Source organism: Argiope bruennichi, chromosome 2 (assembly GCF_947563725.1).
Source record: "Argiope bruennichi chromosome 2, qqArgBrue1.1, whole genome shotgun sequence".
In the NCBI taxonomy this organism is placed as follows: Eukaryota; Metazoa; Arthropoda; class Arachnida; order Araneae; family Araneidae; genus Argiope; species Argiope bruennichi.
Window position 1 is genome coordinate 56,365,647 of NC_079152.1, and position 12,629 is coordinate 56,378,275.

General features: G+C 26.6%; 1 protein-coding gene across 1 annotated transcript in view; it reads left to right on the forward strand.

Annotated features, from left to right (window-relative positions):
• The first annotated feature begins 4,810 nt into the window (after window positions 1-4,810).
• The window catches only part of LOC129955991 (mediator of RNA polymerase II transcription subunit 13-like), a 64,302-nt gene continuing 56,483 nt past the window's right edge, over window positions 4,811-12,629 (forward strand). The window contains exons 1-2 of the mRNA XM_056068267.1: window positions 4,811-5,038; window positions 7,093-7,360. Coding sequence (XP_055924242.1) covers window positions 4,970-5,038; window positions 7,093-7,360 — 337 coding nt within the window. The 5' untranslated portion in view covers window positions 4,811-4,969. The remainder of the gene's footprint in view (window positions 5,039-7,092; window positions 7,361-12,629) is intronic.

Sequence of the window (12,629 nt, forward strand, 5' to 3'; positions counted from 1 at the left end):
ATACGTTACTTTTTAACATTATTTCTTTAATAAAAAAAGCATCGAACTTATCTATATATATAAGGGATAAATAATCTAAGTTCACCGATTTAGAGCTATATGCTTTCTACCACTATTCAACTGGACCGCGGAGGCCTGCTGGTAAGGTCTCGGCTTGTGAGCCATAGAGTTTCAGGTTCGAGACCCGATTCCACCGAAGAACCGTCGTGTAAGGGGGGTCTGTTGCACGTTAAATCCATCGTGCCAAACGTCCTCCAAATGGTGTGGTGTGGCGTGGGGAGGGAGGTGCCAGCTCAGGTGTCATCCTCGTCATCTGACAGCGGTTCAAAATTACGAGTTGAAGTTTGTGAAGTTTCTTAATTAAGAGATGCAAAAAACATTTAACTAAAAAAAGAAAGAAAACTCTTTTAATTACAAAAATTGAGCACAGAAGCGTATTACTGACTCTTGCAACAATTCGACAAAATTAAATTGCTGAATGCTGGGGCTGCAGTGGCTGGTGGTAAGGTCGCGGCTTCGGAACGAGAGGCTTTCAAGATCGAGAGCCGATTTCACCAAAGAACCGTCTGTAAGCGGGTCTGGTGCACGTTAAATCCGTCAGTTCAAAACATCCTCCCGCTGGTGTGGTGTGGAAGCTTGGAGAGGGGGGCTCCAGCTCAGGTGTCATCTGACCTCAGTTTAAAATTACGAGATCCGTCGCAAAATAGCCCTAGTGTTGCTTGAAAATGGAACATTAATATACCTAAACTAAACTCGAACCGCGATTAATTGACAAGAACATTACTTGAGATGGTACCCATTTCTCCATATTTCCAAGGCTGCATCAGCGAGAGGGCGTTTGGTCTCGAAGAATTCAGAACGCACAAGGCTCACTTGTGCGGCAGTCTTTAATAAATTGGGTTTCGAATATTTTGGCTCTAAAGCCGAAATCTTGCTACCAGAGCACCGCTATGTGTGTTCCTAATTAGAAAAAGTTGTTGATTCTTGAATCAAAAGTATTTAAAGAAGATTTGAACTTCTAATCAGACACATCATAGGATGATAATGTTTTAGGCTTGATTTATCTATCTTTATTTTATTTTTAATTTGTTGATTGATTAATTTTTTTCTGGCGCAAGTTTATTCTAAAAACCTGCTTTAAATTATAAAGCAGCATTCAAGTGTGCCCAAGAAAAATGTATTTAATATCATCGTAGCATGATTGAATATAAATATAGAAATAAAAAAAATATTATTTACTTAAAATTATCCAAAAGTTTATTAAAATTAACGGAAAACCTTGTATGGAAATGAAACTAGTATAATTGAAAAGCCAATATTTTAATGTTCAGTAAAATCTTTTTTATATAATGGTATGTTCCGAAATTAACTCATCCAACAAAAATTCTGAAAACCTTTTTAATCAACATTTATTTACTATCTGTAAAGGAATTACGCGCAATAGCTTTAGATGCAACATTTTTTTCTGTAAAGAGTTTTAATATTATCATGCTCAACTATTTCTGGATTGTCCCCCCTCCCCCCCAAATTGTTAGTCTTTATTTTGATTTTTAAAATTTTTTAGAAGCGATTAATTATATAGGGAGATATTTAGAGAGTTTACAGAAAATTACAGAAATAATAGAGTAATTTAGTTTTATGTATTAATATTCAGTTTTAAGTTGCTCGTATAGATTTAGATGTGCACACCATAGTTCCGTAAGATGACCATTATAATTTATAGAGACGAATGTTTCTAGGCAAAATGGATGACTTCTCTTCCGGCATTGATGTTTCCAGAATTCTTCTTTACACTAATGTGAAAATTTTCAACTTTGGAAATACTTAAAGGCCATTTAGCTCACACAAACATCTGATTTTCTGCGAAATTAGATATATAGTTCTTGAATCTTCATTTCGAAAATTGAGATTCAATCATAAAGCTACCTTTCTTGGCAAAAAAAAAAAAAAAAAAAAAAAAAAAGGAGAGAGCCACGAAACAAGGGAAGATAATTTAATTAATTGAAGCACAGATTTTAGATTTGATTTGGTACCACATAACAATTAGCAAGCTATTTCAAACTATTTATTGGTTTAAAAGCATTGCATATTCTACTTAGATTTTACTATACATACATTCTTATAGCACTGCAGGTAAATCAATTATACGGAGATCACCGAAACAATATTTAGGTTCTCGCTTCCCAAATGTATATAATAATAATGGCTTTGTCTAATTAACAAGTTTATTACAATAACGGCATGCTTCCTTCGGCGACTTCATTTAAATTTTACCAAATCACTGAAGAGATTTCATACTACATTACATTTTGTTTGCAAAGCTCTATCAGACATAATATTTTTTTTTATTGTTTTAAAGAGATAATTCAATTAAACAATTTGTCCTTTTCGACCAGATAATGGTTAATAGCTGTTGTGTCCTAGTATCATAGAGTCGATTACAGGACCCTAGACCTAAGAGTTCAATGTACATTTACCCTCAAAATATCCACTGTATATATAGTTCTGATGTCAAACATGTAATGGCGCAAATCGCAGTGTTATTTTTGTTTTGTAGGATTTTATGGTGCAAGAGTAATTGTTTGGCTATACCACGACAAACAAAAGGCAAAAGAAAATTATGTAAAACTATTTATTATATTAAATACCAAAGTTAAACTTATATTACAATATTATATATTAAGCTATGTTAACATTTAAAATATCAAAGATCAAAAACTGAAATAAAATTTACATAAAAAATGACATAACATACTGTGTGCAGTCGAATTTGGTAAAAGTTGTATTTACTTGCGTGCCGTCCTCGTCATCTGATCACGATTCCAAAATTGCAAGATACGTTCTAAAAAAATTCTTGTATAGCTTCAAAATGGGAAGTGAAACTAATAAGATCAGAACGTTTAAGACGAGTTATATCTTATTTTATTGAACAATTGTTGTTCAGTCAAGAGTGCGGAAATGGAACACTTAACGAATGACAGATTTATTTTATCATCTGTTTTTCTTTCTTTTTTAAAAAAAAAACTAACTTGCGGTTATTTTAAATTTTAAAAATAATTTTTATTGAAAAAATAAAGCTTTTTTAATAGAAATTTATTTTTTTTAGTGGCTATGATAGACGTGATTACCATAATTTGAGACGTTGAATAAATTATATATACACCAGAAAAAGATAACTAGAATGAAAACGAGCAGATAATTCAAATTTTATATATATATATATATATATATATATATATATATATATAAAATTTGAATTATCTGCTCGTTTTCATTCTAGTTGTGAAATGTTGTTTACAAAATATAGCCTAAAAATTTCATTTTTATGAATGATATATATATATATATATATATATATATATATATCATTCATAAAAATGAAATTTTTAGGCTATATTTTGTAAACAACATTTTTATTTGTAGCAAGATATTTTGTTTTACGCATAGCAAAATTTAGTGTATGTTTTTGTTCTTTTAAGCAAATTAAAATCTATTTAAAATTTTTTTCATGGATATTGCTTTAAGCAACTATTTACCAACAAATACATGGAAAATATAACTTTCTAAAATATTGAAATGTTCAGTGTTCTATAAAAAAAAAATAGTCATTGATATCTCCGTCTGGATTTTTTCGTATTTTTAAAAACATTTCCTTATTTTTTTATTATGACATGAAAAAGCGTCGGAAAATTTAATTTAAATCTAAGTTGCAATTAAAAAAATTATTTATCAAAGGTACACACATAATATTTAATTTGAGTTCATTTTAAGGCACGTTTTATAAAATTTATGATTATTTTTTAACTTGTAAGTACATTTAAATTTCAAAACTTTTTATCAATTTATGCAAATAAAATCTTAATAGATTTAAAAAATAATTTTTTCGACGAATTTTAAAACTATCAGTCCAAAATTTTTAATTGGATTATAAATAAGCATAATTATGCAATTAGAGACAAATTTAATTTCAGGTTTTGCTGCTTATTCAAGATTTTATTGAAAGAATTCCATTGCGATACGCTATAGAAGAAGAATATAGTCCGTTATTAACTTTCAATTTATTTTTAAAATATTAAATTTATATAATTTTTTTATTTTTAAAAAGTATTAAATTAGTAGCAAGCATCTCGAACTCTTGTAAAAAATTTTCTTACTTTTATTTTTATTATAGCGATATTTCTTATATATATATATTTAAATATTAAAATAATATTTAATTTTTTAAAAGATTAATATAAAGTAAAAATAAGCTTAACTAATCAAAATAAATTTTAAAATATATTTTTTTAAAAATTGTAAACAGATTAAAAAAATAGCAGTTTTTTTTTGACGCTATTAAAAAATAATTTATTATTTTATAATCTTATTTCAATTTATTTTTAAAAATATTAAAATATCATCTAACTTTTATCAATTAGAATAAAATTTCGAAAGAAGAAAAAAATTGTATGTTAAAAAAAACCAAATTATTGTTTGAAAAATAAATTTAAAATTATAATAATAAAAAAACGGCCGGCGCAAGTAATTTCATTCCGCTTTCAAGTTCCGTTATGAATTGAATAGTGTAAGTAAGTAGCATTTTCAAATCTTTCTACGTAATTTTTTTTTTAATTCCAAAAAATTTCCATGATTGAAAGAGGTATGCACAGGACACTTACACTACTTACTACCTCTGTCATCTAAGTGTATAATCTGTGTGGAGAGAGAGATTATCATGATTTACTAAAAATTTGAGAAGCAGACATAAAACGTAGTGACCTTCGACACGTGATATCTGTTATCCAATCACAATCGCGCTGTCACTTAGCAGTGTTAGCGCCTAGTTGTTTTCCAAATCCGCCGCCATAGTTGTCGCCATCTTCTTAAGTATTTTTCTTAGCTACACAAACTTTTGCGGACCGATGGCTGTAGAAATCACTTAACGAAGCTCGTTTTAAGTCCGTAGGACTCAGTTGATCATGGAGACACCATGACGCATCCTAATTTTGTGACAAATGGCGCCAGCCTTGAAGACTGCCATACTAATTTCTTCGCATTGGTAAGTACTCTATATACTATACTTATAGCTTATTGAAAGTGAGGGCGAAAGACCTTTAATGCCGTAGGCAATATAAGCAGTGTCTGATTGAATGTTTACATCTGCCGATTGAAGCTATATATATTACAGTATCATTTATGAACAATATATACATTTCTTATCAATCTAGTTTCTATTTTTTAATATACCCAACATTTCCCGTAGATGCACTCTCCGATGTAAATAATAGCATGATCTCGCTTCGGTACCTTTAACATTTTGTTTATACATGCCACAGTGTTTCTTAAAGAAACATTGGGTGTCAATAAAATGAGTTGGTATGTCAAAATTTGTGTTAAAATTATAGTGTTTATTTTTATTACGTTTTTGACAGTCTGGATACAGCTGACCTGTTTTATAGATATTGTTACTCAACCTAAGATGAGTTGTTGAATCTGTTTTTAGGGCATTGCCACTGATTGGTTGTCGCTTTATTACCTGTGCATCGTAATCATTATATCATAAATGTTAAGTGGTTTTAATTTAAAATTTTCACATGTCTCGCCATAAAGAGACACGGGAGCAATTAATACATCTTGGTTCATGAGCTTGTGTTTACAATGTCAGCGCTCGTCAAAATACACCGCAGACGTGTTTCTTATCTCTTGCCTTGTTTTTTCGCTTAAAAATGTTGCACTTAAACAGTATGCTGCAATAAATTTTTTACAAAATACTTCGATCTCTTTTTTTTTTATTTAGTCCCCATTTTCAAACTTATTATAGTGATATGAATTCTTTTAAACTAGTAATCATTATCACAAACCATTTAATTTTCATATATGAATCACTACTGTTAATATAAATTGGGAGAATTTAATTCAGAAAGTATTGTAGTTAATAGAATCCTAATAATATTTAATAAAAAAAAAGGAAAAAGGTTTTGTTTTAGAATAAAGAAATTTCCTTTACATCTTTATCAAATCATAGAAACCAAGTGACATGAAAAGTAAAAACCTGTATAAATATTGTGCAATATTCATAATATTTTGGCACAGGTATAAGATATTTTCTTTCATACTTAATTAAAAAAGTAGTGTTTTGTTTTGCTTTTGTTTGGATTTTTTCAAGAAATCAATAAATTGTTTAAGGATTATTTTCTAGCAATTAGTAGAATCTTTATTTTATTAATTCTTAGAATATAATTTTCATTGTACATCATATACATTCATTTAAGTTAATGATTTATATTTTTATGTAAACCATGCAAAAAATATTCTGATAAGATGAATTAATTTCATTAATTTATCACATATACAAAGTATTACATTTTATAATCCATTAATTGAAGAAAATATGTCATTTTTGTATAGTAAATAACTCTTGAAATCTCGATTTATTATTTTGAATATAAGTGGATATAATTTTTTCTTTGTGTATTTTTAAAATGTTAATTATGTTATAAATTTTAGTATTCTCTAAAGGCTTAATTGATTTAAAGATCATTAGTTTTAAAAGGATTAAAATTAAAAATATAGATAAATTAATTTATATAATCTGAAAAATAATTTTAAAAAATATATAAATGTGAATGTTTTTTCTTAAAATGTAATATTTTCTTTTTAAAAATATATATTGCTAATCATTATTGATATCAATCTCTTGTTAATATCTTCAAACAAAGTCATGAATAAAATTTTCTTGATTTTTGTTAAAAATGAATTCTGATATCATTGTAAGAGGCAAGGAAGGGAGAGCGATTATATTAATATGTATGCGATTTATAAAATTTTATATATGTAACCTTAACTGTTTTTTTATATTTTGTATATTTACTCTGTATAATATACTATTTTTTATAATGAACTTAATCTTAAATAATTTTTTAAAATTGAGAAATACACATATTCAAGATATTTGAAAGTCACAACTGTTTTTAGATTATCATAAGATTAATTTGTTGGAAAAATTTACATAGTTGTAGCATTTATGACATTTGATACTTTTATAATTGCCATGTAGGATATTTCATAATAATGAAATCAGTTGAAACTTTGTAATATATTTATTTTCTTTAGGCTGACTTATGTGGGATAAAATGGCGTCGCTATTATGCTGAAAGTGTGCTGTGTTATGAACCCCTGGATGATCCAGTATTGTCATCATTCAGCAAGTGTTTGGCCACTGACATCTTGTGTGTCTGGAGGAGAGTTGCAACCCAGGGACATGAACAGCACCGACACAATCTACAAGATGGAAACCAACTTAATTATAAAAAAGAACTCTGGGTATTTTGGTATGGAGAAGAACCAGATCTTACCGGCTTGGTCAGCCCAGATCTTACTAGTAAGTGTTGATTATTATTATTATTATTTTTTATCTCAGTGTATGAAAACATAATAATGAAGGTATATACTTTAAAAATCTGTTTATTCATATTTATCTCCTATCTTGTAATTTCTTTCATAAATAATTTTAAATCCTAATAAAAGAGGACATTTTGTATCAGTTTGTATAGTTTGACACTCAAAATGCTATACTTTCATATATAAAAATACTTTGAAATGAAATTACTCCTCCACCTTTCATTTATTTACTGTCAATGTAAAATTTAATAGCACAGCAAGTTGTAGCATATATCTGTGATTTTCTTTTTCGTTTATGGCATACTCGTACTCAACTAATTACAGAAATTCTAAGTAGTAATTAAAAAAAAATTTGCTATGTTACTTTCACTAATTAAAGTGAAAAAAATTTAGCATGTATTGCCATTTTATAAGAAAAACCATTAAATCTAGAACTGCCAAATTTATCTCGGATATACTTTAGAAGGTTGAAGTATGCATTTTGGAGCATTTTGTACAGTGTTAATTAGATTTTTATAGATCCAAAATAAATGGGAATTTTGTTGTTGATCTATTACTAAGCATATAATAGCACAAAAATAAATTTTACATCATTTAAATGTTTTAAAAATTTGTCTTTCAATGATACCAATTTAGTTTCCACACATTTTTATTTTTTTGTCTAATTTAAATAAGTCATTTTTAAAGATGCTTTTAAGTATAATTTGCAATACTATTTTCATTGCTGAATTTTAAATTCAGCAATGAAATTTAAATAGTTTTCATTAGTGAAATAGTTTAGTGAAATTTAAATAGTTTTCATTGTTGCTACAAATATTTCTTGGATTTTTCTTATATTATTGATCATGGTATGCAGATTCCTGTTTCTTTTTCATATTGAGTGAGTTTCCATTTAAAACATGCTTTTGCTAAAATTTTTGAAGTTTTTTTTTAAAAATTCTACTATAAGATAAGGTTTAATTTCAGAAGTAAGCAACTGTGGAAATTTTGCAATTTCATAATTTAAAACACTATTGGTCTTTTTTGTGCTAATTAGATGCATAATATATTTGCTTTCTTATTATAATACATTGATTTTTTTTAATTGTCTCATTGGTGTTTTTAATGAATAATTCTCTAATTATTACATAAATCATAATATATATATTCTGTAGTGTGCATATAACTTCAATGCTGGTTCATTCTACTTCCAATCCATATAATATTTTGAATATGCTTCGATTCAGCAGCAGTGCAATAGGATTACACAAATAACAGCATACCAGCTAATTGTCCCAAAAGACTAAAAACTAATAGAAAGTTAATAATTTCCTAGAATTGGTTAAGCATTTTATTTTTAAAATCCTCAAACACATAAATTGGTGATTAAAACTCTTATGATATTACATTTAAATTCTTAGTTTGTAAGTTAAATTATATAAAACTTTTCATAGTTTGGGTTAAACCCTGATAAGAAAGGAAAATTTGCAAAGATAGAATTTGCCAAATCTTACAAAAAGAGCCAACTGTCAATATGAGGATACTTACTGATATAATTTTGAATATTATCTTAAATCATTTGATTTTTTTTTTTTTTTTGTGTGTGTGTGTGTGTGTGTGTGTGTGTGTGTGTGTGAAAAGATGTAAATTTTATTATCAAAACATTACCTTGTAAAATATGCTGATAGTAATTATTTATATGCTCTCAAACAATTATTAGAGTAACAAATGCAATTTTTGTTTAAGAAATAACATAATAAGTATATAGTAAGAACTTATTTCAAATGAAGTTAATTTTTCATAATTGTAAACATAAAATTTTTCTTGACTGTGAATCCCCTAGTCAATCATGAATCAAATTATCTTTGTATAGACATAACAGACCATGGTTATTTACATCAAATAGTATATTTTAAAAACAAATGTATAATTTTGAAAACTGTTTTATAATTTAGAGTGAAATTGAATATTAAAAAATTGAACTGCAGTATTTAATTAAAAAACTTAAATTAAATAAATAATCAAGTAACAAGTTTGATGAAGTTGTGCAGAGATGTCAGATTCTTACAATGCTTCTTCTACAAACTTCCCAACAATATTCAAGAGATATAGGCTTCAATTTTTATTTGTAAAAATATAATTCAATATTACAAAAATTAAAATTATAAACTGAAATTAAAGAATGAAACTTATAAAAAAAATAATTCAATTGACTTGAGTATATTATGAACCAAAATAAAAACTGGCAATTTTTCTACATAAAATGTGTAACAGTTTTACTGCTGATATAAAGTAAACATATTGCATTATATTCATTTTTGTCTCAATGTAAAATTTGAAGATTTAATATGGTAGAATAATTTTTTTTTACAAATATACATTCTAAACACCACAAAATAGAGCTTTATTTTGACATGCATACTTCTTAACTATAAATCCTTTTCTTACATAAACACACATGTGCACAAATGCAGTACTGATGTGCTTGTACAAAACTATTAATGCTATGATATATTTCACTATATTGTTTTTGTTTTATTAGTACGTACCTCAAAATTATGAGGTTTGCTACAATTAATATCTTTCCAATTTTAATCCGTTAAAAACATTTAATGATGGTTATCATAGATTATATTTTAAAGTCTATTTGTGATTTTTTTTAAAAAAAGAGAAAGTAAATGGTGAAATAAGGTTTTTTTTTAACTATTATGCACATATTTAAATATATTTGAAAATCATCATATCTCATACTCTGTATTCATTGTGATAAAGCATGTATGTACATCTGTCATTCATTGATCGTGTAGTAATCATTTATTACGTAATACAGATTGATCTCTTTTTAATTTGATAAAGGAATGTTGATATGGATAGAATATTTTGAGTGGTTGTCGTAATTTGGTTTAGTTCTATTTTAACTCATAGATGTTATATGTTTTACTTTTCTACAAATGTTTAATATCCAACTCTTAAATTAACTTTTTTTTCTATTGTTCAGTATTTTTCTTAGCAATTTTTAATGTAGGCTATTGATGAAGAAATATTGAATGTATGCTTAGCATTACTTTATTTTCCTCTGCTGCTTTTTTTAAATTCTTGACTTATAATTTTTTATTAACTATTTCTTTGTCAGTTAAGAAAGTTTTATTTTATTTGTTCAGTCATTCATATAGAGTAATTCTAATTTCAAAGTTAATGTTTTCAGTATTTAACATCTTTGAAAATGATAGGCATTAATGAGCTGAATTTTTTAGCTTTCATCATCAATTAAATCCTTTTTTCTTTTATATTAATTATTATAAATATATAAAACAATTTCTATTAATCTTGAAAGATTTCTTTTAGTAATTTCAATCTGCAGTTTGAATGTAATCAGTACTTGGCTGCATATCCTAGATATAATGTTATGTCTTGTTAATTTTGCATTGCTGATATTTATAAGCTTCCAGAATTTTAGAGTTTTACATCTTCAAAAATTAATTTTATCTTACTTTTTTTTTTTTTTTTTTTTTTTTTTTGAAATATGTCTGAAATTGACAAGAGTAATTGCTATTTGTTCTGAAATTTAGCGATTATCTGTAGTAGTTATCACTTTGTTTCATCATTTTATATTTTAATATTCAACTTCTTCTATATCCTCTCCCCATAATTAACTGCAGATAAAGTGAAATAAATTTGTCATATGACAATTAAAATAATTATATATGTCTTCAATATTTTTCTTCGATATTTTCTGAGTATTTTACTCTTTTCAATCATTGATTGAAGGAGTTATTGCATGGAAAATGCAAGATATGCAATCTAGTAAGGTATGCCAAATCTAGTAGTTGTTTAATTAAGGATAGATGATTGTTATTTGAAAGTCAGTGATTGTTTCAGTTTAAAAAGTATTAAATATGTAGAGATAAATTAAACTAATGCTTTACTCACTGTATTTAGTTAACACTTTTTTCCTCCTTGTGTGCTTAAGTTTAAGCAGAAGTTTCTTGGTGGCTGACAAGCATTTGGAACTGCTATATTTAGCATATGGTAATGTAATTAGATTTGGAAAACAAAAATAAAGATGGGGTGATTTATAGATGTATTGAAATATTCAAAGCCATACTCAAGAAATCTTTCTATTACTTAATTTTACTTTAAGTGGTCTCATTTTGCGAGGGATAGTCGAAGAAATTTGAAGGGTCGTAAGTTAAGACAATTTGATTTATAATTTTCCTTTAAGTTATATGACTTTGTAGAAATTTCTTTCGGTGAGCAAAAACAAACAACATCAGGAATTTGTATATTGTAAATCCTGCGCTGCCCTAAGTGAGATTCTTTTTTGAAAATTTGGTATTGCAAATACTTTGATAATGCTTTCTTCTGTTCATTTCTAAAAAAATTTAGAAATTCTGTTCAGGTTAGTAATAAAAATTAACTAAAGAAATTTCTTTAGTTTATTCATTTTATCAAGTAACTACATTAAATGAGGTTTTTATATTGTGTCCTTATTAATGCCTCAGTTTATTTTATTTAATTTTGTCATTTGAACGAAGATTCATCTTATTTTCAAAACAGTAAATAGTTTTCTGTTTAAAGCAAGTTTTTAATGTATAATAATAGCAATGAGGCAGGAAAGGTTTAACTTTAGAAAAACTAGTGGTGAAATTTTTTTAGTTTGTCCTTTTTTTTTATGTTAAAATTTTTTATTGAATTAGAGAAGTTTGTATTGAATAATTCTTTGAAATATTACATCAGTTATAAAGTATATTTTGTAGTATTCACAAAGCATCAAACTAAATAAGTGTACTTTCTATTCTTATTTATATTTTTGGAGTCATGCCTGAATTCAGCCACAGTGTGATTAGGTTAATTAAAGTTTAGTCATTTTCCAATTTAAATTGAAATTCAGAATTTAGGCAAAATGGTAATAATAGCAAAACGAACATGAGGCTTCTAAAATAGTATGGTTACTTATCTATCAAAATTTGTAGTTTAAAAATATTTAATTGAGAAAGATATTAAGACTTAAGTTATGTATAAGAAATTAAATTGAAAGATTTTCATGACCAATAAGTATAGTAAAGCCAGTTCGGGATTAGAGTCCAAAGGCGATTTGTAATACTTAATAGAAAAATTAAAATTTTTATTATAGGATTAATGAGGCTGATTCGTTACAACCAGTTTCGATGTATGAGGTTTCTTTATTTATTTCAAACATCTCGTTTTATTATTATTATTAATAGTTGTTCTAAAGATTCAGTTCAGGAAAGGTATGAGTGGAATTTAAG